General features: G+C 44.5%; 1 protein-coding gene across 4 annotated transcripts; it reads right to left on the bottom strand.

Annotated features, from left to right (window-relative positions):
* Nucleotides 1-5,898: 5,898 nt before the first annotated feature.
* LOC150043925 (zinc finger protein 568-like) lies at nt 5,899-25,890 on the bottom strand. Of its 4 annotated transcripts, none has more exons than XM_090322597.1 (9): nt 25,742-25,890; nt 20,335-20,526; nt 19,371-19,429; nt 17,888-18,014; nt 16,603-16,698; nt 11,871-11,920; nt 10,627-10,750; nt 9,344-9,436; nt 5,899-8,560 (listed from the first exon to the last, which is right to left on the bottom strand). In XM_090322597.1, the coding sequence occupies exons 2-9, from the start codon at nt 20,348-20,350 to the stop codon at nt 7,149-7,151; spliced, it is 1,977 nt and encodes a 658-aa protein (XP_090178723.1). In that variant the 5' UTR covers nt 20,351-20,526; nt 25,742-25,890; the 3' UTR covers nt 5,899-7,148. The 4 variants fall into 4 exon arrangements, with proteins under 4 accessions (XP_090178723.1, XP_090178727.1, XP_090178725.1 ...); XM_090322601.1 differs by having other exon boundaries at nt 19,378-19,429; XM_090322599.1 differs by having other exon boundaries at nt 20,335-20,519.
* Between the last annotated feature and the right edge of the window lie 138 nt (nt 25,891-26,028).

Genomic DNA, 26,028 nt, shown 5'->3' with positions numbered 1-26,028 from the left:
TGCATTCTAGGCAAGCACTTTAACCACTAGGCCAAACTCCTGGCCCTAGGGTTTGGTTTTTTTTTGTCCTTTCACACAATGTACAAATGAGGGTTGTGAATGTGGCTTAGTGGTAGAGTGCTTACCTAGCGTGCATGCAACCCTGGGTTCACTTCCTCAGTACAGAAAAAGCCAGAAGTGGAACTGTAGCTCAAGTGTTAAGAGTACTAGCCTTGAGCAAAAGAAGCAATATTAGTTTTTAGGGTTTTGTTTTGTTTGCCAGTCCTGGGCCTCTAACTCAGGGCCTAAGCACTGTCCTTGGGCGTTATCAAAGCTAGAGCTCTACCACTTGAGCCACAGCATCGTTTCTGGCTTTTTCTAGGTATATGTGGTGCTGAGGAATCGAATCCAGGTCCTCATGCCTGCCAGGCCAGCACTCTACCACTAGGCCAAACTCCCAGCCCTCAGTTTTTAGTTTTATTTATTTTGCCAGACCTGGAGCTTGAACTCAGGATCTGAGCACTGTCCTTGGGTGTTCTCAAGGACAGAGCTCTACCATTGGCGCCACAACACCACTTTCCGCTTTTTCTATGCATGTGGTACTGCAGAATTAAATCTGGGTCTTCAAGCATGCTAGGCAAGCACTTTACCACTAGGCCAAACTCCTGGCCCCTATTATTTATGTTAGCCGTGGAACTTGAACTCTGGCCCTGGGTGCTGTCCTTGAGCTCTTCTGCTCAAGGCTACCACTCTACCCTTGAACCACAGGGCCACTTCCCTACGTCTAGTTTTTTTGAGGAACTTCCAGACCACTGTTCAGCATGGTTGGACTAGTTTACTTTCCCACAGTACAGTACCCTTGTCCCACATGCCTATGAACCTTTGTTACTGGAATTCACAATGTTGGTCAATCTAGCTGGGGTGAGATAGAATCTGGGTCGTTTTGATTTGTATCTTCTTTATGGCCAGGAATGATGAGTATTTCCTAATGTTTCTCTGCCATTCTTCTGAAATTCTCTCCTATCGCTCCCTTGTCCATTTAGTGATTGGTTTATAAGGTTGGAGGAGGGGTTAGTTTCTTGAGCTATGTGTATTGGTATTAGAGTCTTGAACTCCTTGTATATATTGGATCTCAGGCCTTTTTCTGATGTATTGTCTAGCTCGATTTTTTTTGTTGTTTCTATTTTGTTTTTCCAGTCCTGGGGCTTGAACTCAGAGCCTGAGCAATGTCATTGAGCTTTCTCAAGGCTAGCACTCTACTATTTGTGCCACAGCACCACTTCCAACATTTTCTGGAAATATGATACTGAGGAATCAAACTCAGGGCCTCATGTATGCTAGGCAAGCACTCTACTACTAGGTGACAGTCACACCCCATAGGTAGACTTTTTTTTTTTTGCCCTCAGAGGTGAAGACCAAACTCAGGGCCTTGCACTTGCCAGGTGAGGGCTCTTCCTCTGAGTTAAATCCCCAATCCCATAGCTAGACTTTTTACAGGATTTTAACTTTTCAAGATGTATTTATTTTGTATTTTATATCCCCAAGGACTGGAAATGAATTGATAGGGGTAGAAGTACAGCAAGGGAACCATTCTCGATGTGGATAGGATGAAATGGGGGAGAGCTACAGAGGAACCTGTCTTAGAATCGAGAGCATATCTATGTATACATTAGGAATATACATCAACACACACGAATGGAGGTGCACGACTTCTTGTGACTTATCTGGTCTTTACCCACAGGTTCACTGGCTCTCAGTCTTTCACTGATTGTCCTTTCCTGGGCCTGGAGGACGGAGCCTCAACCAGCTGTCCACGCCTTCAGAGTCACCATGTCTCCAGCTGCTTCTGGCCCTGCCTTCCCAGTCTATAGTTACTTCCGCAGCTGTCTTCCATGGTATTTGAAGCCGACACAACCAAACAGTATACGGCCAGTAACTACTCAAAAGATTGCCATGCGAGGACCCAACCTGGAAACCAGGGCCAGGCAGATAAATCTTAAGAGGCTCTATTTCCAGGGAAGCAGCAAAACGCCCATGTCAGCAGTCCAGCCCCGGAGCCCCTCAAACCTGGCTGCCATCATTCAGTAGAAACCATCACTGGCTCGGGTATTTCTTGGGGAGTTGGCAGGTTTTCTGAGTGGAGGGTGGGCACGGGGGAAGGAAGGAGGAACATGGCGGCCACCCTGGGCAGCTCCTTGACCAAGGACTCTTCCTAGATTCAGGCGCCAGAGGCCTGGCACCTGGTGGCTTTGTTTTTTCTAAGCTGGTCGTGGGGCTGAGTGGCCAGCCGGAGCTGCTCCAGGGAGGGAAGCCTAGGTGCGGGACCCCGGCCTGATTCCTTTGTGGTCTCCTCGCTGTTTCACCGGTTCTGGGCGCTTTTCCTCTCGCTTTCTTCTGGCACTGGCTTTTGAACTCCTATTCTAGCGTGATCCCCCACCCGCTATGGCCAAATCCAGAGCGGGTTTTGGAGGTCTTCCTCGCGTGTGCCCACTCATACTGGGGCGCAAACCCGGGGCTCTCACTCGAGGGCCGCATTGCATTTCCACCCGGCTGGTCTTTGTTCAGGCCCAGAGCTCAAGCCCACAACTGGGGAAGGGGGGGGAGCTATGCGGGTATGGCGGCTCCTGCCTATAATCCTAGCTACTCAGGAGGCCGAGATCTGAGGATTGATGTTTTCAAAGGCAGCCCAGGCACTAAGTTCTGGGAGACTCATCGCCAGTTAACTGCCAGAAAGCCTGAAGTGGGTCTGTGGCTTAAGGGAAAAGAGCTCAGGGACAGAGTCCAGCCCCAGAGGTCAAGCCCCATGACACACACACTAGAGCTCAGGGACAGAGTCCAGCCCCAGAGGTCAAGCCCCATGACACACACACTAGAGCTCAGGGACAGAGTCCAGCCCCAGAGGTCAAGCCCCATGACTGACACACTGACTGACACACACACACACACACACACACACTAGAGCTCAGGGACAGAGTCCAACCCCAGAGGTCAAGCCCCATGATACACACACACACACACACACACACACTAGAGCTCAGGGACAGAGTCCAGCCCCACGACACACACACTAGAGCTCAGGGACAGAGTCCAGCCCCATGACACACACACACACACACACACACACACACACACACACACTAGAGCTCAGGGACAGAGTCCAGCCCCATGACACACACACACACACACACACACACACACACACACTAGAGCTCAGGGACAGAGTCCAGCCCCATGACACACACACACACACAAGAGCTCAGGGACAGAGTCCAGCCCCATGACACACACACACACACACACACACACACACACACTAGAGCTCAGGGACAGAGTCCAGCCCCATGACACACACACACACACACACTAGAGCTCAGGGACAGAGTCCAGCCCCATGACAGACACACACACACACACACTAGAGCTCAGGGACAGAGTCCAGCCCCATGACACACACACACACACACACACACACACACACACAGAGCTCAGGGACAGAGTCCAGCCCCATGACACACACACACACACACAGAGCTCAGGGACAGAGTCCAGCCCCATGACACACACACACACACTTTACTGCCTAAGCTGGTTTAGCCCCATGACACACACACACACACACATTACTGCCTAAGCTGGTTTAGAACTTGATCCTACATCTCAGCCTCCCAAGTTGTCAGAACTGTCGGAATGAGCCTCGAGCACTGAGCTTGAGTATTTTTAGTATTTACTGTAGTTGTATACATTAGGAGGACTTGGTGTATTTTAGTAAGAGGAAATGTTAAAAATGAGAAAAACTAGGTAGGTATAACTACAAACATTAAGTGCAAGTTCCAGTAGTGGCACCAAATTAAAAAAACAAAAAAACTAGTGGTGTGGTGGCTCAAGTGACAGTGCCCAGGTACTGAGTTCAAGCCGCAGGACGGGCAAAAACAAGACAGTGTAAAATAATCATCTCCCCTCAAAGTCCCTGTACTCTGCATAGTAATTCTTTCTCCTGCCATCGTTCCTGCAGTGAAGCTGTGAGGAGTCCTTGGTCTGCGTCCTCACCACTTGTTTTCCTATGCTGTGTTTCCAGCCAATAAGCTTAAGAAGCATGGGTGGCTCTCCTACAGATTAAATAACATTCTTTATGAAATCCTTCAGTGCTTAAATGCATTTCTCAACGAATTGTCCACTCGTAACAGTAAACACTAGAGGAGGAGGACTGTGCATGTGTGAGCATGGGAGTCCATTCTTCCATAAATGCAAATGTCTCACACATGGACACTTCAGAGGGAACAGATGCCATCTTTTTCTGTAATCATTTTATTTCTTATACAAAAATGTAATTAAAACAAACGACATGCAGGTTAATTATTGGAGGGGAAATTACACAGATGCCTCTATTTAGAAAGAAAATTTAAAGGCATAAAAATAATCGGAAAAATTTGTGTTGGGAGAGAATTAAAAAAAGACAGGGAATAGATGAGCATATTAGAACTTATAGACCAAAGTTGTTTTGATTCTTGTTTTAAAGGACCACAGCCAGATCCAGCCAATCAGGCCAGAAATGTAGTGCCTTTACTGGGTCATGTAATTTTGTCATTGGGAGCTATGATTAATTATAGGATGTGAGTAGGATTACAGGCCGACACTCAGCAGCAGCCCCTTTATAGTGACTGACAGAAATCTCCACTGCAGTGCCAGCAGAGGAAGCAGAACTGCCACCCTGCTTGAGGACTACACGGGACAACATGATTTTCCAATCTACATTCTACACTTTGGAAAATGCACATCTAAAGGTTACAACTGAGAGAAAAGTAATCACAGATACAAAGCCAAGTGTCCCTTACACGAGGTAGGTGCTCAACGTCACTGGCAGTTAAATGCAAACTGAAGACATGTTTTCATTTCTGGTTCAAATTGTCAGGAAATGCATATACACTTCATATCATGGTAAATTTCAGTAAGGCACTGACACTTGAAACACTTTTTAAAAATATATGCACACAATAAAGCACAGAATTCAAACAATAGGGATACCACCACCAATGAAGTGTTGTATAAATCATTGGTAAAATAGTGTAATGAGCTGCATCTATCAGTTTGTGTACATGACTTCATCTAGAGGTGAGTCCATCAGTAGGTTTTGACTAGGCTGTCCATGAGAAGAGGAGGCTGTACAGTCATGCGGCCACCCCACCCAGCCTTGCACCAAAGAAATCTCCATGTGTCTTCCTGAGGACAAGCAGGGCAGAATCCAATCAGCCCTCATAATTAGTGGCTATAGTTGTGCTTTTTTAAAAAGTATATTTAGTACACTTGGTTCTAATTTGATAGAAAACTTGGATTGTGGTGATCCTGCTCTCCACCTCCTGAACAGCTGGCAATAATAGGTGTTTACCATCGCACAAAGGAATTTGTGTTTGAACTCGGAGCTTGCTAAGCGCTCTGTACCTTCAGCTGCAGCTTCAACTCTCAAGCCTTGATAAGAGAAATTGTATACATATATTTTATAACTCAAAATGTTGAGATTATAATGAAAACACTATGATAATCTGTATTTCACTCACCTAATCTGGCTGTACTACTGAATCCTAACAAATCCTAGGAAGTGATCTAGTACTCAGGCCAGCTGCCAGGTCCTTTTCTGCACTGGCTCTTTTCAAGTAGGCCCTTATGATGTGTAGAATGGCCCTGACGGCCCTTGCTGTGCCCAGCAAACACCTCCGTTTTGCCTAATACTACACAAGTTTCTTTGGGTAACTTTTTTGGAGGACGGTTCAGTCTTGGGGCATGAACTCTGGGGCCTGGGTGCTGTCCGGAGCTCTTCAGTTAAAGGCTGGCTTCAGCCACAGTACCAATTCCAGTTTTCTAGTGGTTAGAGATAAGTCTCTCAGTCTTTAGGGCCTGGGCTGGCTTTGAACCATGATCCTCAGCCTCCTGAGTAGCTGGGATTACAGGCCTGAGCCACTTCGCCAGACTAGAGATATTTTTGGAATGGGTGTCACACTGTGTAGTGTAGACTGGCCTGTAAGTTGTGATTCTCTGGGTTCCAGCTTCTCGGTGGTAGGACTGTAGGTATGTACCGCCAGGTCTACATTGGGAGGTTTTAAACGTAAATCCTCTTGATTTCAGAGCAACCTAACTTTCCTCCTGCTGAGGAGGCAAAGGGGTAAAGTATGAAGAAAACTGTCACTAGAGTTGGTGTCTGTAATCTTAGCTACTCAAGAAGGTGATAGCTGAGGATCAATCAAAATTAGAAGCTAGTCAGCCGAGGCAGGCTGGCTTAAAAAATCTAACCTTAAAAAATCTAGAGGTGATGGTGTAGCTTAAGAGGTAAAGTGAAAAGAAAAAGAAAAAGAAAAAGAAAAAACTTGGACACAGTGCCCAGGAGCCCCGAGTTTGAGCCCTGCAGCTGGGATAAAAAGAAAAAGAAGCCCCCAAATAGTCACTAGATAATGTGTGCCAGAGAAAAGCTGCTTTCAGGAAGACCTGTCACTACTAACCAAGACTTCCTAGGGCTTGAACTCAGGGCCTGGGTAGTGTCCTTGGACACATTTTTGCTCAAGGCAAGTGCTGAGCCACAGCACCACTTCCAGCTTCTTCTGTGTATGCAGTACCGAGGAATTGATCCCAGTTCTTTCTGCATGCTACAAAGGTGAGCACTCTACCACTAGGCCTTGCTCCCTGCCCTAGCCAGACATTTTCTAAACAGTGGATTTAACTCTCAACGGTATCTCAGAACCTGCTGCACTTTAATACTAATATAACCTTTCTCAGATTCAACTGCAGACACCAGAACCTACTGAGATCTGAGGACAGCAGCTCTAGGCCATCTGGGGCAGGAAACCCGTGAGACTGTTATTTCCAATTAACTACTCAGTAGTGGCCGTGTAGCTCATGTAGTAGAGGGCTAGCCTTGAGCACAAAGAGGTTCAGCATCAGTGCTCAGGCCCTGAATTCACACACTAAGACGCTGAGATGTCCCCAAGCTTCATTTCTATGTAAGTTCCCTGAGGGTCACTTGGTTCTAAGACTTCAAAATGGCATCTCCACTTTTCTTACATCATGAATTTCCAAGTGTTTTACCAGCTAATTTATGATGGCTAAATAAATTCTGGAAAAAATCTTTCCTACATCCTTTATAACTTCACCACTGGTGTGACATCAAAAACGGCTTTTCCCATTTACTCACTCCTCTGTCCTGCATGAATTCTTTCATGTTGACTGAGGTGGGAGCCACGAATAAAAGCCTTTCCACACTGCTTACACTCATAGGGTTTCTCACCAGTGTGAATCTTCTGGTGTCGATTGAGTTCTGAGCCCCGCCCAAAGGCCTTCCCACACTCCTTACACTCATAGGGCCTCTCACCGGTGTGGCTTCTTTCATGATGGGTAAGTTCTGACCTTCGAATGAAGGCCTTCCCACATTCCTTACACTTGTGGGGTCTGTCACCAGTGTGAACCTTTCGATGTCTCACTAGTTCTGTGCTACACGTGAAGGCCTTTCCACATTCCTTACATTTGTAAGGCTTCTCGCCAGCATGAGCTCTTTGGTGGCGAGTTAGCTCTGAGCCACGGCGGAAGGCACTGCCACACTGCTTACATTTGTAGGGCTTTTCCCCAGTGTGGACACTCTGGTGTCGCAGGAGGTGGGAGTCAGAGATGAACCCTTTCCCACACTCCTTACACTTGTGGGGTTTCTCACCTGTGTGAACCCTCTGGTGCAGGCTCAGCTGGGAGGCGCAGCTGTACACATTGCCGCATTCCTTGCACTCATAGCGCCTCTCCCCGGTGTGAGAGATCTGATGGAGACTAAGCTGTGTGTCATAGCGAAAGGCTTTCCCACACTCCTTACACTTGTGGGGCTTCTCGCCTGTATGGATTCTCTGGTGTCGGAGAAGGTGTGAGGGGCGGGTAAAGGCCTTTCCACACTCCTTACACTCGAAGCACATCTCATCTGTGTGGACTCTTCGGTGCAGGTTAAGTTGGGCGTTAGATGGAAAGGCCTTCTCACACTCCTGACACTTGTAGGGCTTCTCACCTGCGTGCATCTTTTGGTGCTGCTTAAGTTGTGAGGTAGAATGAAAGGCCTTCCCACACTCCTTACACCTGTGAGCTTTCTCACTTGGGGCACCTGAGCCTTTAGCATGGTCAGAGGCCCCTTTCTTATTTTCGGTGTTTTTGTTTTCATGAACTCTCTGGTGCTTAATCAAACTGGACTCACTATCGAAGATTTTCCCACACACTCCGCATTCACAGTCCTGCTCCTTACCCGCACTTCTTTTGTGCAGAGTGGGACGTGACTGGCTCCTGACCGCTTTCTGACACTGGTCGCATCCACAGGATTTCTCTCCAGTATGAACTGTGAGAGGGCCTTTCTGGGATGAACGCTGAACAGAACTTGGCCTTTTTCCTGAAGCTTTCCCCAGCTGTCTCATGCCTTCCTCCCCACGCTCTGCTCGACTCTCTAAGTGGCCGGAGACCCTGGTGCTGTCAACGATGGAGTGTGTATGTTTTGTTATAAAATTAAGCCACTGCAAGTGGAAACAGCTGTCCCTTGTGAGTCCAGAAGGAAAACCAAGAATATATTTCAAGTCTGAAAGAAAGCAGAGGTATTTTCATATTATAAGAGAAAACATTTTAGTTATCTCTAAGGGGCCAGGAGAATGACCTAGAGTGCTTGCCTAGCTAGCAAGCATGTGTGGAGACCTAGGTTGAATTCTTCAGTACCACATACACAGAAAAAGCCGGAAGTGGCTGAAGTGGCAGAAGAGTGCTAGCTTTGAGTTAAAGTGTCCAAGGACAGTGTCTAGGACCTAAATTCAAGGCCCAGGACAAAAAAAAGTTGGGCCAAGTACAGTGGATCATGCCAGTAATCCTAGCAACCTAGGAGGCTGAGATCGGAGGATCAGGGTTCAAAGCCAGCATGGGCAATAAAGACCGTGAGACCAACTTTCAGTTAATCACTAGAAAACAGGAAGCAGGGCCATGGCTCAAAGGGTAGGGCAGTAGCCTTGAGCTGAAGAGCTCAGAGACAGCACCCAGGCCCTGAATTCAAGCCCCATGACCCCTGCCTCCCCCGCGCCAAAATAAAGTTGGGTATGATGGCTCATGCTTGTGCTTCAAAGACAACCTCTTGTCCCAAGGCTTGACGTGCTAGAGCATCTCCTGCTTAGCAAACATGAATTCCAAAGTAAAAAAAAAACTGGACTCAAAGTACAGGTGAATGGGCTATCACAGTGGAAGGGAGAGGGCAATATAAACAATAGCAAGCCAATGGCAACTGGATAGTAATTTCAAGCCACTTTCTTTCTATCACAGAGGTGTTACTTCCTCACAATCTGGCTGAAGGACAGCCACAGGATGATACGCTGCTCACCTGGAGGCCACATTGTTGTCTTCCTCATAACCATCCAGGACTCTTTCCCCTGCTCCAATAAGGAGATCACATGTGGCTTTGTATCACAAAGTCCTGCTCAAGAAAAAAAAAAGAGATTAATATGGATGTCACAATTAAAAAATCTGAGAGGGCTGGGAAGGTGGTAGAGTGTTTATATAACAGGCATGAAGCCCTGGGGTGGTTCCTTGGTACCACATAAACAGAAAAGGCAAGAAGTGGCATTGCAGCAAGAATGCTAGACTTGAGCAAAAACATTACCCAGGCCTTGAGCTCAAGCTCCAGGACTGGCCAAAAAAAATCAGTGAGAGAAGCAAGGAGAAAAAGGAGGGGAACTGGTGGCTGTAATGCTAGCTTCTCAAGGGACGTGAGATCAAAGGATTAGTTTCAATTCAGCCTGGTCTAGAAAGCCTGAGTCTCTTTTCTCCAATTAAGCACCAAAAAAGAAAAAAACAAAACCCCTAGAAATGGAGCTGTGGATCAAGCACAGTACCAGCTAGCCTTGAACAAGAAAGCTCAGTCAGGGACAATGGCTAGGTCCTGAGTTTAATTCCCAGGACAGGCACAGAAAAGGAGAGGAGTGAAGATCAAAGGAATGAGGTAGATTTTAGAGTTACAAATGGGCCTTTCAAACTGTTCTTTATGGAAAATGGGACTCAGGCTCTTTTGAAAGCAAGAATGATTTGACCAGTTATTTCAAATCAAAATAAAATTGGGGAAGGGTAGCTAATACCTGCAATCCTAGCTACTCAGGAGGCTGAGCTCTAAGGATTGCGGTTCAAGACAGGGAACATAAGTCCAATTAACCACTTGAAAACCAAAGTAGAGCTGTAGCTCAAAGTGGTAGAGTGTTAGCCTTGAGAACAATTATGCAAGGACAGTGCCCAGGCCTTGAGTTCAAGCCCCATGACAAAAGGGGAAAAAAAAGTAAAAATAAAGTAACAAAAAGAGCAGGGCACAGTGGCTCACAGCTGTAATATAGTCCTAGCTACTCAGGAGGCTGAGATCTGAGGATCAAGGTTCAAAGCCAGCCCAGGCACAAAAGGACCTGAGACTCTTATCTCCAATTTAACCTCTAAAAAATGGGATCTGGACTTGGCTCAAGGGTAGGGTGGTAGGTAGCCTTGAGCTCAAGGACAGTGCCCGGACCGAGCTCAAGCCCCACGACCCCCTAACACACACACACACACACACACGCACACACACGTCATGAAAAACACAAAAATTCTCAAAGGCCAATTCTGAGAGGTTATAGACAAACTTACCCAATGAAACCAGATTATTGTAGTTCTCCAACATTACATCTCGGTACAAATCCTTCTGGGCAGAGTTTAAGTGTTCCCATTCCAGTTGAGAGAAGTAAATGACCACATCATTGAACCTCAAGCCCTTAAACCACAACAAATACACTGTGTGAAATCAGTGGACTAAATGTTTTAGGTTGTACGAAAGAAAATGGACTCCACTGAGGAACCAGGGTCTGCTGGCCCTCGGCAGAAATGGGGCCAGTGACAAGTGCCCACCTGGGTCTTGAGAACATGTAACCATCCAGGTTCAAGCATACATGAAGTCCAGACAGTAAGTGGTGTTAATCACTTAATACATTCAGTTAATTAATACAAAAATTGAGAACATAATGCGTTTGTAATCGTTTCCTATTGTCTCATCCCAGTATTTTATAAAAATCTATTGCTGTAAAGGCATATAACTTATATAACTATAGATTCTGTCAAACTCAGACCCAACAAAATAAAAGTCAACAAAACTTACGGTCCCAAACCTACTCATTTTTCTATATCACCACTTTTTTAAAAAGTACATCACAGGGCTGGGGGTGTATACAGCTCAGTGGTAGAGTACTTGCCAAGCACACAAAATGACTACTATACTAATGTATCTTATGGGGTTGTTACATGGATTAAACAAGACTGCACACGGAAAGACATTCACACCACAGGGGTTCAAAGTAAGTGCCACATTGGTTAGTTTCTATTATAGTATGATACTCATACTCATGTATAAATAAATAAAAAAATAAGATTTAGATGTGGTACCACGAGTGACCTTAGTTTTGAAAATTTACAAGAAACCTATATTCAGTCATTAGAGAGAAAGCAATTAGGTTATTTCTACCTTGGGAAAAATATTTAGAGTTCAAGCAGGCAGGCAGGCAGGCAGGCATTCCAGGCTGTTAGAAATTTGTGAGCAAAAAGGCTACTTCAGTGACCCTAGAAGGGACAACAAAGAAATTAGTGAGACTGGAGTGGATAACCCTACTGTGCTGATGGTCCCCCTCGCCAATCACAGCTCAGGTCATGGCTGAGAATGGACAACATCACAAAACACAGTTTAAGCAGAGCAAACTGGAGACTGGTTTGAGACAACACCATCAATTTGGCTTTTTCAACTCTTCTGCCAAATCACTAATGTAAATTTTTGGTAACTCTGGAGTTTGACAGGGCTCTGAAAGCCAAAAAGCCCTTTTTAAGAAATAGTGAATGCAACTTACGTCCACCATGACTTCAAATATACAGTACTTCTTGCCTCCTCTTGTGGATTCTTAAGGAAAGAAAAAAATAGGAATTGATTTAAGATATCTAAGCCAACAATTGTTACTGGTGGCCTAGTTAAGACACAGGGCAGACCCAACAACCCTCACCCCAAACATGGAGAGATGCCAAGGAAACCCTTTTGTGTCCTTAAAATGTAGTAAAGGTGACTTTAGGGGCCCAGATGGAGCCCTGGGACAGATTCTCAGACCATTGCTGCCTTCCTCCTGAAGACCCTGACTCTTCAGCCTGAATACTGAATTTGGTCTTTCTCAGGGCTACAGCTCTACCACTTGAGCCATGCCACCACTTCTGGCTTTTTCTATATATGTGGTACCAAGCAATCAAACCAGGTCTTGGTTCAAGTACCAAACATTTTACCACTAGGCCAAATTTCTAGCCCCACTCCCAGTATTTATTTATTTTTTGCCAGTCCTTGGCTTGAGCTCAGGGCCTGAGCACTGCCCTTGGACTTTCTCAAGACTAGAGCTCTACTACCTGAGCCTCAGCACCACTTCCTGATTTTTTCTATGTATGTGGTACCAAGGAATCGAAACCGGGTCTTCATGCATGTTAGATAAGCACAGCCAAACTCCTGGCCACTTCCAGTATCGTTAAACTCCCATTCCTTCTAGGAATTGAACAACAGAGTTTATTCTGTTCTTGTTCCAGTAGGGTTGATGCATACATTCCCAAGTGGTTTAGTGTTCTTCCCAGACACACTGAAACAACGGCAGAAAGCCGGGCGTGCTGAGATCTGAGGATCCAAAGCTAGCCTGGGCACAAAAATCCCTGAGACTCTTATCTTCAATCAACCACCAGAAACCGGAAGTGGCCATGTTAGTTAAGAGTACACGAATCTACACTGAAACACAGTATACACTAAATATACCACTAAACAAAACACACAGAATATAATAAACAGGAAGTGGCACTGTGGCTCAAGTGGTAGAGTGCTAGCCTTGAGATAAAGAGCTCAAGGACAGCTCCCAGGCCCAGAGTTCAAACACCACAATCAATAACAAAAAAAAAAAAAAAAAAAAAAAAAGAGGAAAAGAAAAAGGAATAAGATAAATAGTACACCCATGTATGATGAAACATAGCAAATTCATGTATCACAAAATATGTTATACTTATGTCAAGAAATACAAAATGATACTAGGAGTTTGGCTTAGTGATAGAGTGCTTGCCTAGCATGTACAAAGACCTGGTTTGATTCCTTGGTACCACAAACAGAAAAGGCTGGAATTGGTACTGTGGCTCAGGTGGCAGAGTGCTAGCCTTGAGAAAGCCAAAGCCCAAAGACAATGCTAGGCCCCTGAGTTCAAGCCCCAGGATCGGCAAAAACAACAACAACAAAAAAACAAAAAACCATGCTTATCTATCACGAAACAAAGCAGGCTAGGCAACAGTGAGACATCATCCCAAACAAAGCAAATCAAAACCATACCCAGAAAGTAATATTTCCTCAAGATCCCCAGGCTAATAGTTTTATGTGCTGAGGTCTCTTACTTAAAGAATACCACCAGGGGCAAGGAGCAATTGTGAAACAAGACACCAGTCACAGCTCACTCAATCCTCTTGCATGTGCAGTGAGCACCTATTTCAGAAAAGGGCTCTCTTTATCCGTTCATCTCCAGGTTAAATTTAGTGGGAGAACAAACAGCAGCTGATTACATGAGAACACAAGATGTTCGAGGCAGTCATTAGTTAACTAAGCCCCACAAGCAGCTGCTGAGGCTTTGCCTTGGCTTTTGCACTGGTACTCTGCCCTAAGCCTGGTGCAGCTGCCACCCATCTGTATTTGTTGATGCACAGAGCCATTAGATGAAATGTCCATTGTGGCTAAAGTCACCACAGTCTGCAAGTTGACACAATGAAACTATAAAATAGAACAAATAGCACCAAAAGTTAACAGCTCTCATAAGCTTTTATGTTACCCAGTGGATACTATTTTATGCAGATATTCCAGAGAAATGAAAACCCTCCTCTACGTAGATTTGTACTATAAGTTCATGGTAGCTTTCTATGAAACTCCCCAACTTATTTATACACAGGTGACTGGATATTACCCAGAAATTTAAATAATTCAGTGATGTGAATAACACACAATATTTGAGCAAATGAAACCCAGGAAAAAGATATGCTAGCCGAGCGTGGTGGCTCACACCTGTAATCCTAGCTACTCAGGAGGCTGAGACCTGAGAATCAAGGTTCAAAGCCAGCCTGGGCACAAAAGGCCCTGAGACTCTTATCTCCAATTAATCTCTGGAAAACGGGATGTGGGGCTTAGTTCAAGGGTAGAGCAATAGCCTTGAGCTAGAGCTCAGGGACAATGCCCAGGCCCAAGGGTAAGACTATACCCTTGAGCTGAAGAGCTCAGGACAGCACCCAGGCCAACTTCAAGCACCATGATACCCCACCCCCCAAAAATAGATATGCTACACAGGCAAACCTGTGTAGCAAGATGTAAGTCAGGAAAGGTAACTTGAGGTGATCTACAAATATACTATTTCTAGATCTGAGAAGTATAGAGGCATACATATATTATTTATCAAGGTACACGAGAGTTTATGGGGGCTAGGAAAATGGTTTAGATCAGTGAAAATTGTCCTGGGACAGTCAAGTTGTCCACAGTGACCCTAAGCAACTCATCAGTTAGACTACTTATGTGGTGGGTTCAGATGAGGTGGTCAGTACCACATAAACAAAAAAGACCAGAAGTAGTGTTGTAGTTCAGGTGGTAGATTGCTAGTCTTGAGCAAGAGAAGCTCAAGGACAGGGCCCAAGCTCTGAGTTCAAGCCCCAGGAATTGCACACACAAAAAAGTAGGAGCTAGCAGTATGTATGGCCCAGGCTGGACTCAAACATAGATTCTTAAGAGCTTTACTATAAATAAGATGATGACTGGCAATATGGCTTACTGGTAGAGTACTTGCTTAGCATGAAACCCTAGGTTCAACTCCTCAGTACCACATAAACAAAAAAAGCTGGAAGTGACACTGGTTCCAGTGATAGTGCTAGCCTTGATCCAAAGAAGCTCAGCAACTGTGCAAAGACCAGAATTCAAAGCCCCAGGACTCGGGGGAAAATGCTCTGTTATCTAGGTCAGGTTACAGGCTGGAACAAGCAGAGGCTGAGATGGGAGCTTATGGAAAGGAATACTGGGGACAGGAAAATTAAAGTGAGATGTAACTTCCATTTCTCAATGAGTTATAATTTGGAGAGGCTTCAAAGCAAAGGCAGAGGGGGCCAGGCTAGACTGCCTTTGAGTCCACAGGGTAGCCTTGCCCAAAGCTTAATCCTTACCATTCCTGGAGAGGAGAGCTTGCTGTGAGTTATTAGCTGTCAGGATCTGCAGCAGTTGGCAGTACAGGTGCTAGGGTCCTAAAGAAGGCATCTTAGCTGTGGGGCATACATACTTCACCCAAAGTGCCCCTTGTGATGAGGCTGAAACTAGTCATGGCGAGACCTTCACCTGACAAGACATCCCTGACTAATTCCACTTCTCTCCTACTGGGAACACTTCCTAAACAAATCCTTCAGTCAAGGTCTACTTTTGGGAAACAACTGAAAACCAAAACCACAACACATTGTTATTCTGTCCCCAAGCTTCACCCTAAAAAGTTTTTCCCCAGTCTGCTACAGGTTAAACAAATGAGCCACCACTCTGCTGTACAACACAAAAGCAGTTTATTCTTGTTTTTTCTATATCATCATATAAGCAATTTCTTTTGACTTACCACTAAAATAGATCTGAAATTTACCAATCTCCACTGCCACATCTCTAAGCAAAGTCACTACTGCTGTTTTACTATGGGTTTCCAGGTCACGTTCAGAAAACAAGTAGAACTCTAATGAAGAAAGAGGCATTTTATGCTTTGCTAGGCTTGGTGGCTCACACCTATAATCCTAGCTACTCAGGAAGCAGAAATCTGAGGCAAGCACTCTACCAACCACTAGGCCAAACTCCTGGCCCCTAAGACACATTTTTAAAAATACCCTTTCTCGGGCAGGGAGTTTGGCCTCATGGTTGGTTGAGTGCTTGCCTCGCATGCACGAGGACCCGGGTTCAATTCCTCAGTACCACATACATAGAAAAAAGCCAGAAATGGTGCTGAGGCTCAAGTGGTAGAGCTCTAGCCTTGAGAAAGTCCAAGGACAGTGTTCAGGCCCTGAGCTCAAGCCCAGAACTGGCAAAAAAAAAAAAAAACAAAACAAAACAAACAAAAAAAACCTTTCTTTCCTTCTTTTTTGCCAGTTCTATGGCCTGGTAAATTTCTGAGTCAGGAAATTATGAGCATTATGAAGGGACATCACTATGAAACACAATTCTGAAACTCTTCATAATGGAAAAAATAAAGTAAAAGATTTCTGAGTTGCAAACAAACATTAACGACACAAAAACTACATACTTATAAAATACTATTAAGATCTGACCTTAAAGGGGAGACTCAAAAAAGGGACCAAAGAGGGACACAACATGAACGTGCGTGGTAATTAGGGAAGGGTCATTAGGGAAGGTTGGCATCCTGACATCTATGCCACTTCTGGCCCTCTTACATTTCATGGAAGAAAGACATCTCTAACACAAGAGTAATATCTACAAATGCTACAATATGTCAAGGCATTCATGCGCTCTCTCTCTAGGAACCCTTCAGTAAACATGTCACTTGGTTTCCATATATTCACCTGGAGAATGTCTCCAAAACATTTCTTCCTCAATCACCCACGGTTCCTCTTCTTGTTCCAGCTTGAAGATCACATCTGGCTTGGTGTCTTGACAACCTATTATGGAAACAAAGAACCAGAATGTTGATCCTCCTCTAGTTTTCATTGGCACACATTAGTTGTACAAGGAATTTTCATCATAACTGGTCACATATACCATGCTACATTCCTTGATTAGACCCTACCCATCACTCTCCATTATACTTTGTGCCCACCCAATTTCAACAAGCTTCCCTGGTTTATATCCATACAGATACATTAAGTACTCTGACCATATTGACCCTCCTCACTCTCCAACTATTCCTCACCCCAACAAGACTATTTAAACATTTCTTTATGTATATGCTAGTTTTAAGATATTTCACTGTGGTTTTTTCATAAATATTTCATAAATGTACATGTAGTTTTTTGCTGTTGTTGTTTTTTTTTTTTTGCCAGTCCTGGGCTTGAGCTCAGGGTCTGAGCACTGTCTCTAGACTTTCTCAAGGGTCTACCACTTGAGCCTCAGCACCACTTCTTGCTTTTTTCTATGTACATGGTACCAAGGAATTGAACCCTGGTCTTTGTGCATGCTAGGCAAGCACTCTACCACTAGCTCACACTCGCGGCCCCTACATGTAGTATTTTTAAATGCTTGTTCTCATTTTCCCCATCTCCACTACCACCTGTTATCAACAGCTTTAGGAGACTTTTGATTCCTCAGAGGCAATGTATTTCATCACCCTCTAAAAGCCTCTCCTGCCCAGCAGTCCCCTCAACCAGTCCCATAACTAGAAACACAAGATCTTGGATGACAATGCTAGAGACAGCCACTCAGACCCAAGGTTGAGTCCCTGGTGCCCCCTTTATAATTTGTGAAAGATGAGGATAAATGAACTTTCACGGTAGCCAAGGCTATTAGTTTCTGTTTATACTTTATTGATTTATTTATCTTATTTACTTTTTTTTTTTTTTTTTGCACTTATACTCATGGCCTAAGCATTGTCCTTGGGCTTTCTCAAGGCCAGAGCTCCACCACTTGAGTCACAAGTACCACTTCTGACTTTTTCTATATATGTAGTACTGAGGAACAGAACCTGGTGTTCTTGCATGCTAAGCAAACATTCTACCACTAGGCCAAACTCCCCACCCATCAAGGCCGTTTCTAACAGAAGATGACCATGGTATGTAACAAGGGAAGTCATCAAAGTCTTTACAGATGGCGGGAATGAAAAGGGATTGCTATTAACTGCCAAGCTACCCTTACCCACTGCAACTAGGTTTCGATATGTCTCCAATATCACATCTCGGTACAAAGTCCTTTGAGCGGGTTTCATTTGCTGCCATTCCTCCTGGGAGAGGTCCACAGCCACATCATGAAACGTCATTGTTTCCTGTGAAAACACAAGCCATGCTACTCAGGAGGCTGAGATTTGAGGATCTCAATTCAAAGACACCCCAGGCACTAAACTGTGAGACTCATATCTCCAATTTAACCACCAGCAAGGGGTAGGCTGTGGCTCAAGGGGTAGGCTGGTAGCCTTGAGCTGAAGACCTCAGGGACAGCACCCAGACCCAGAGCTCAAGCCCCATAACCTACAGAAAAACAAAACAAAACAAACACAAGCCCAATTAGTTTACATCAGTATAATTTAGTTAAATTTGTATCAAAATGTGAAACTGAATATATAAGATCATTGAAAAAAAAATACATGCCACAGTTGTCTAGATAATTTTCATATCATCTTTGACCAAGACTAAAATTATAAAAAAAAAAATATCATGAAATTACTTCAAAATATCTTTTGGCTTATGGTGCCAGTGAAAAACCTTACCTTACTTTACATAAAAATTTTAAGTTTCGGGGGGCTGGGAGTTTGGCCTAGTGGTTAAGGTGCTTGCCTAGCATGCATGAAGACCCGGATTCGATTCCTCGGTACCACATACATAGAAAAAAAAAAGCCAGAAGTGGTGCTGAGGCTCAAGTGGTAGAGCTCTAGCCTTGAGAAAGTCCAAGGACAGTGCTCAGGCCCTGAGCTCAAGCCCAGGACTGGCAAAAAAAAAAATTTAAGTTTCGGGAGCCAGGAGTTTGGCCCAGTGGTAGAGTGCTTGCCTAGCATGCACAAAGACCCAGGTTCAATTCCTCGGTACCACATAGAAAAAAGCCAGAAGGGGGGCTGAGATTCAAGTGATAGAGCTCGAGCCTTGAGAAAGTCCAAGGACAGTGCTCAGGCCCTGAGCTCAAGCCCAGGACTGGCAAAAAAAATAAAAAAATAAAAAAATTTAAGTTTCTCCCCGTCCCCCCCCCCCCCCCCCGTAAGAAGGGTAAATCATGAAATAAACTCTGTATCCCATTTCACTTTCATTTTCTAGATCATATTCAACCCTGAACCTGAATAACCTCAGTAGTTCTATATATACTTATTTCTTCATAGCCATATCTCATTCAACTCCTGCTCTGTAAAATAATGCAAGAAATAAATGAATGACAAAAACATACAAGAGGGCCGGGAGTTTGGCCTAGTGGTTAAAGTGCTTGCCTTGCATGCGCAAAGACCCGGGTTCGATTCCTAGGTGCCACATACATAGAAAAAAAGCTGGAAGTGGTACTGAGGCTCAAGTGGTAGAGCTCTAGCCTTGAGAAAGTCCAAGGACAGTGCTCAGGCCCTGAGCGGAAGCCCAGGACTAGCAACAAAAATAAAATAAAAAAAATAAATGATTCTTTAAAAAAAAAAAAAAAAAAAACATACAAGAGACCTGATCGTATCCTCTTCTTCCTTGGAATATACAGAGGCAAGTGGACACCAACCTGAGGACAGACAAAACAGACTTATTTCAGAGTTCCAGAAAAAGTATGAAAATCTTCAGTACCTAGTGGCTATAAAAGCCCTTCTAGACAAATGATCTTCAAGGCCATTAGAAATGTTAAACACTGGTGGGTACCAGTGGCTCATGCCTAGAATCTTAGCTACTCAGGAAGCTGAGGTCTTAGGATCTCAGCTCAAAGCTAGCCAGGGCACTAAAGTCCATGTGACTCTTATCTCCAACTAACCACCAGAAAACCAGAAGTGGCACTGTGGCTCAAGTGGTAGAGCACTAGTCTTGAGTTGAAGATCTTAGGGACAGTGCCCAGGCTCAAAGTTCAAGCCTCACGATAAAAAATTAAAAAAAAAAGAAAAAAAGAAAAAGAAAGAAATCCCAAGCACTATCATTCATTTACCTACAGAAACAATGAATATTCCCAATAGGAAATCAAAGTACATAACACCACAAAGATTTAAACATTATAATGGCTTTTGGTATTCTAACCATAAAGGATTCTTAGGGGACCTGGAAAAATAATTTAATCAGGTATTGGTTACCAGCACTGTGGATCATTCATAGATGGGTTGAAATGTAAGCATAAGTCCATAAAAAGGTGGGCTTCAAAAATTAGCTGGGTGCCAGTGGTTGTAAACCTAACTACAATTAACCACTCAAAAACAGGAAGTGGCGCTATGGCTCAAAGAGGCTCAGGGACAGAACCCAGGCCCTGAGCTCAAGCCCCACAATTAACTACCCCCCAAAAATCATTAAATAAAACCAAACACTGAAATGAAAAACATCCATGTATGCTTTGTTATATGCGTATTAAATTTCCCAATTCTTTTTACATATCCTGAACACCAACCTCTTGAGAACCTAGACTCTAAACACATCTTGGAGTCAATTCACCTCTCTTTTGCATCATCTGGGTCGAGCAGTCCACTGTCAGTTACTGATGCTCTCTGTGGGTAGACCTGTCATTCAAATCGTGCCTGCTTTGGGTAGAACTGTCAAAACAGGCTGCAGGTCCAGAAATTCCATGACAGATACTTCCGTTCCTCAAGCTCCTTTCTACTCACACCAGAGATCAGGACCTGTGGGCTTAGGAAATAAATATAATTTACCTGATGCCTTCTCACTGGATCCCCATGGCAATAAATCTCTATGATAACTCCTAATGATCAATTTTCTTGTATTCATACTTCCTGTAGAAAAAGTTAAATATTCCTCACAATAGAAAAGGTTGGGGGCTGGGAGTTTTTAGCCTAGTGATAGAGTGCTTGCCTAGCATACACAGAGACCCAGGTTCGATTTGTCGGTACCACATATAGAGAAAAAAGCCAGAGGTGGTGCTGAGGCTCACATGGTAGAACTCTGACCTTGAGAAAGTCCAAGGACAGGGGCCGGGAGTTTGGCCTAGTGCTTAAAGTGCTTGCCTAGCATGCATGAAGACCCGGGTTTGATTCCTCGGTACTATATATAGAAAAAAGCCGGAGGTGGTGCTGAGGCTCAAGTGGTAGAGCTCTAACCTTGAGAAAGTCCAAAGACAGTGCCACTTTAGGCTCTGAGCTTAAGCCCAGGACTGGCAAAAAAAAAAAAAAAAAAGAAAGTCCAAGGACAGTGCTCAGGTCCTCAGCTCAGCGCAACACCAGGACTGGAAAAAGGGGAAAAAAAAAAAAAAAAGGTTGATCTCAACAACCAGCAGGACACTGTAAAAGTGCATGTGTGGTTTCTAAGAAGTCTTCTATCTTGCATATTTTTGGAGCAGGCAATGTGAGTAAAGCCAGCTGCCTGCCACACCATGTGGACACGCATCAACCCTAGGGAGAAGAACGCTGTTAACAGCTAATACTGATTCATCAGCCATCTTGAAAGCAAATGCTTCAGTTCTAGTACAGACTTCTAAAACCAGCTGCCATAATGATTATGAAATTCTGGAGCCAGAATAACCAGTACAGCTACACTCTACAGAACCCAATATTTAAAACTGTTTAAGCCACTAAGGTTTCAGACTCCTTTTTTGTTGTTGTTGGTCTTGGGACAAAACCCTGGCTCTGGGCATTGCCCCTGAGCTCTGCAGATCAAGGCTAGTGTTCTATGATGCTGAGTACCAGCACCACTTCTGGTTTTCTGATGGCTAATTGATAAGAGTCTCATTGACTTTTTGCTCCTGGGCTGACTTTGAACTCTGATCTTCAGATCTCAGCCTCCTGAGTAGCTAGGATTATAAGGCATGAGCTACCAGTACTCAGGTTCAGACATTTTATTACACAGACAACTAATAAAGGCCCAAATACTTATTTTCTTTATTGTATATTAACTGAGCAAAGCTTCTGGATGCTGAGACCAGCAGGAAGAAAGGAAAACTCAAAAAAATCAGCAACACAGGCTCAACCAAGAACTTAAGAGAGACATCAAATATCTAGAAACCAAGTTCAAGCTACCATACCTAGACCCCCCAAAAAAAACCAACACAAAAAAACAATTGTTATAAAATCATGTAATCAGGGCCGGGAGTTTGGCCTAGTGGTTAAAGTGCTTGCCTAGCATGCATGAAGACCCGGGTTCTATTCCTTGGTACCACATACATAGAAAAAAAGCCGGAAGTGGTGCTGAGGCTCAAGTGGTAGAGTTCTAGCCTTGAGAAAGTCCAAAGACAGGGCTCAGGCCCTGAGCTCAAGCCCAGGACTGGCCAAAAAAAAAAAAAAAAAAAAAAAAGATCATGTAATCAGGTAGATACCTAAACTTATCAAAAGCAAGAGACTCACGGGGCTGGAAATATGGCTTGGTGGTACAGTGCTTGCCTCGCATGCATGAAGCCCTGGGTTCCATTCCTCAATACCACATATTGTTCAAGCCCTGGGACAGGCCAAAAAAAAAAAAAAAAAAATCATGTATTTGAACACCTACATGTATAACAGTGTTATCTCCAGCATCCCAGGTATACATGATGGAGGAATGGACACAAATTTTATCCATTCAGAAAACATGAATAGTTTTTATGCTAAGTTAAGCCACACAAAAAAGACAATTGTTGGGGCTGGGAGTTTCGCCTAGTGGTAGAGTACTTGCCTAGCATGCACGAGGACCAGGGTTCGATTCCTTGGTACCCCACGTACATAGCAAAAAGCTGGAAACGGTGCTGAGGCTCAAGTGGTAGAGTGCTAGCCTTGAGAAAGTCCAAGGACAGTGCTCAAGCCCTGAGCCTAAGCCCAGGACTGGCCCAAAAAAAAAAAAAAAAAAAAAAAAGACAATTGTTATATCAAGTACCCAGAATTATCAGTTTCAGAGATAGAAAGAATGGGGATGGCTGTGGAGAAGAAATAAATACCATTAAATGAACATGAGGTTTCAATTTTACAAGTTGAACAGAGTTCTACAAATGGATTGATGAAGCAGGACAAAACTGGAAAGAAATGGTCCTGAGCCTCTTATCTACAAAAGCTACCAAAAAGTGGAGCTGTGACTAAAGTGGTAGAGTGCTAGCCTCGACCAAAAAAGGCTGAAGAACAGTACTCATGTCCTGAGTTCAAGCCACAAATAAGAAAGGAAGGAAGGAAACCAACCTGAAACATACACATCAAGACCTAAAACACCAAAAACAACAACAACGAGGCTAGGAGTTTGGCCTAGTGGTAGAGTGCTTGCCAGCATGCACAAAGACCAGGTTCAATTCCTTGGTACCACATACTTAGAAAAAGTCAGAAGTGGTGCTGAGGCTCAAGTGGTAGAGTTCTAGCCTTGAGAAAAATCGAAGGACAGTCCTCAGGCCCTGAGCTTAATCCCAGGACTGGCCAAAAAAAAAAAAAAAAATCCACAGGGGGGCACAGGAGTTTGGGCTAGTGGAAGTGCTTGCCTAGCATGCACAAAGACTGGGGTTTGATTCCTTGGTACCACATATATAGAAAAAAGCTGGAAGTGGTGCTGAGGAAAACCCAAGAACAGAGCTCAGGCCTGGAGTTCAGTCTCCAGGACTGGCAAAACAAAAACAAATAAAAATCCATAGGGTGAGAAGTCACATTTGTAATAAATATTCTAACAAACACTGAAAGCGGTAGTACACAGAAATTGTGTTACAAGGTTTGCCAGAATTAAGAAGCATATTTCCAATATGCTTTCATGGTACTGAGGATCAAACCCAGGGACTTTAGTGTACTAGTCAAACAGCTCTAACAGTGAACTTACATCCTCAAACAAACCTGTGTTTTTTAGCTGAGCCTTGTGGCTCATGTATAATCTTAGCTACTCAGAAGATTAGTGGCTCCAAGCCTTTCTGCAAGAATTCAATTAACCAGTAAAATGTCAGATTGGTTGCAGGTATGGCTCTAGTAGTACAGTCAACTGTAAGCAATTAAAAGAGCAAGCAAGGCAGGCAGGAGTGTGATCTAATGGTAAAGTGCTTATCTAGCATACAGGGGGTTCAATTCCTTGGTACCACACACACAGAAAAAGGCAAAAGTGGTAGAGCACTAGCCTTGAGAAAGCTCAATGACAATGCCAAGACCCTGAGTTCAAGCCCCAGGGCTGGCAATAAAATAAAATGAGCAAGCATAGATCCTAAATTTGAGCTCTGCTATTGGCACTAAAAGAAACCCCCAAGACGACAAAACTAAATGCTTCTTTCCTTTTTCTCTCTTTTCTTTTTTTTTTCCAGTCCTGGGGCTTGAACTTGGGGCCTGAGCACTGTCCTTGGACACTTTTTTTCTGTGTATGTGGTACCAAGGAATCAAACTGAGGGCTTCGTGCATGCTAGGCAAGCATTCTGCCACTAAGTCACATTCCAGGCACCCAAGATACATGCTTTTTAATGTGGTAGATTGAAATCTTGGCACTACTTTCTCACTCCTATTAGAATTGTTAATGTGGAAAATGGGTAAAATATTTTTATGGAATTGAAGAAATTAGGGACTGCAGTTTAAAGCCCTTCCTTTCCCCCTGCTTCCCTCTGTCTCTGTTCACCTAAACTTAACACCCTTTCCCCACGATTAGTTTACCCGGACTAAGGCTGTATCTTGAGACATCCCAGCGCCCACAACCAGGTGCATAGTGACTATAGATAAAGGAGGAGATTTATGGTGTGAATCCCCACAGCACATTTGCTGGCCTTCTTTAAAAACTGCCTGCTTTTGCAGATGGGGGTGCACTCTGAGATCCTGACTTTGGGTGTAGTCCTGGCATGACAGCTCCTTCCCTACTCAATAAACTTTTAACATCTCGATCGTGTTCTGAATGGTCTCATAGTATGTCCACTTCTGGACCCCACTACAGAATTACAGTCACAGTATTTCTAAATAATTTTGCCTTGTCCTTCCACAGTAGGTGTAATGGGTGCTCTTTCTTTGGCTAATATAATCTTAGTATATTTAGAAACAGAGATTTTAAAGGTGTTTCCATAATCTATTAGTGAAGAAATGAAAAGGAAGGCCAGGAGCCCGTAGCCTTGTGGTACAGTGCTTGCCTCCCATGCATGAAGCCCTGGGTTCAATTCCTCGGTATCACATACTCAGAAAAAGCCAGAAATGGTGCTGTGACTCAAGTGGCAGGCCCTAGCCTTGAGCAAAGTGTCCAAGGACAGTGCCCAGGCCCTGAGTTCAAGTCCCAGGACTGGCAAAAAAAAAAAAAAAAAAAGGAAAAATTCCCTGTAAACCACAGTCCTTGTTTAACCAGAGATCCTGCAAAGGAAAGTGGAAGGTAGACAGGAACTCCTACACCCTTACAGCTCAGCCACTGAGCCAAATGCAATATAAATCATCAGCTGAACTGTCAAAAACATTGTTGGAGCCAAACTGCAAACGTAAAGAATAAGTACTAAGTAAAGGTGTTATTGTATTTAGGCATTATTAAACGAATTCAGGGCTGTGAGTATAACAAATCAGAATGCTTGTCTGGCGTGCTAAAGGTCTTGTGCTAAATGGCTCAAGTAGTGGAGTGCTAGTCTAGAGCAAAAGGAGGTCAAGGATGGTGCCCAAGTCCTGAGTTCATTCCCCAAGACTGCCCCCACCGCCGCCCCAAGCTAATCAACGCTAGAAGCAAGCTGGAAAACCGACCCAGGCGCCGTGAGGGAGGGGAGTGGAGAGGGGTTACCAGGAAATGTGTGTGGGAAACCACTAAAAAAACCAAATACAGAATTTAAACCAATAGCTAACTAATCCAAGTAACGCAAGAACTACGACTCGTCCTGAACGCGGAGACCAGGCCACGCTCACACCACCCAACACCAGGGACCCCGGAATACACAATTACCGCCGCCACACAACCACACCCCAGCCCCCCCAAAAAACAGAAGCTGTGGGTCCCAATAATGGCGACCACTCACCAGCAGCGTAGCAGGCACCGCGGCGCGGACTCCACGGCCGGCGTCCGCCACGCTCCGCGGCCTGGGAGGCTCCGCCCCGTCAGCCGCCCGAGGCCAGCACAAACCGGCTCACTCCGGAGCGCCTTCGCTTCCCGCGCACGGCTCTCGCTAGCTTCACTGGCGGAGAGCCTCCGAATACGTATTCGGAGCTTCTTTTCTTCAGAAGCCGGGTGAAGACCACAGCCGGGTGAAAACCGTCGGTTACAAACGCCAGCACGCCGGAGCACACGACGTGAGCGGCGGCATTG

Source organism: Megascapheus bottae, chromosome 31 (genome assembly GCF_031878675.1).
Source record: "Megascapheus bottae isolate mThoBot1 chromosome 31, mThoBot2.hap1, whole genome shotgun sequence".
Taxonomy (NCBI): Eukaryota; Metazoa; Chordata; class Mammalia; order Rodentia; family Geomyidae; genus Megascapheus; species Megascapheus bottae.
The sequence above is the reverse complement of the archived record's forward strand: the minus strand, read 5'-3'. Positions and strand labels throughout refer to the sequence as shown.

Coding starts and splice junctions, on each gene's coding strand:
- LOC150043925 (XM_090322597.1), bottom strand. Junction 16,699..17,887: donor TCGAAACCTAGTTGCAGTGG/GTAAGGGTAGCT, acceptor TTTCCATAATAG/GTTGTCAAGACACCAAGCCA. Junction 11,921..16,602: donor GTTTTGGAGACATTCTCCAG/GTGAATATATGG, acceptor TCTTTCCTTAAG/AATCCACAAGAGGAGGCAAG.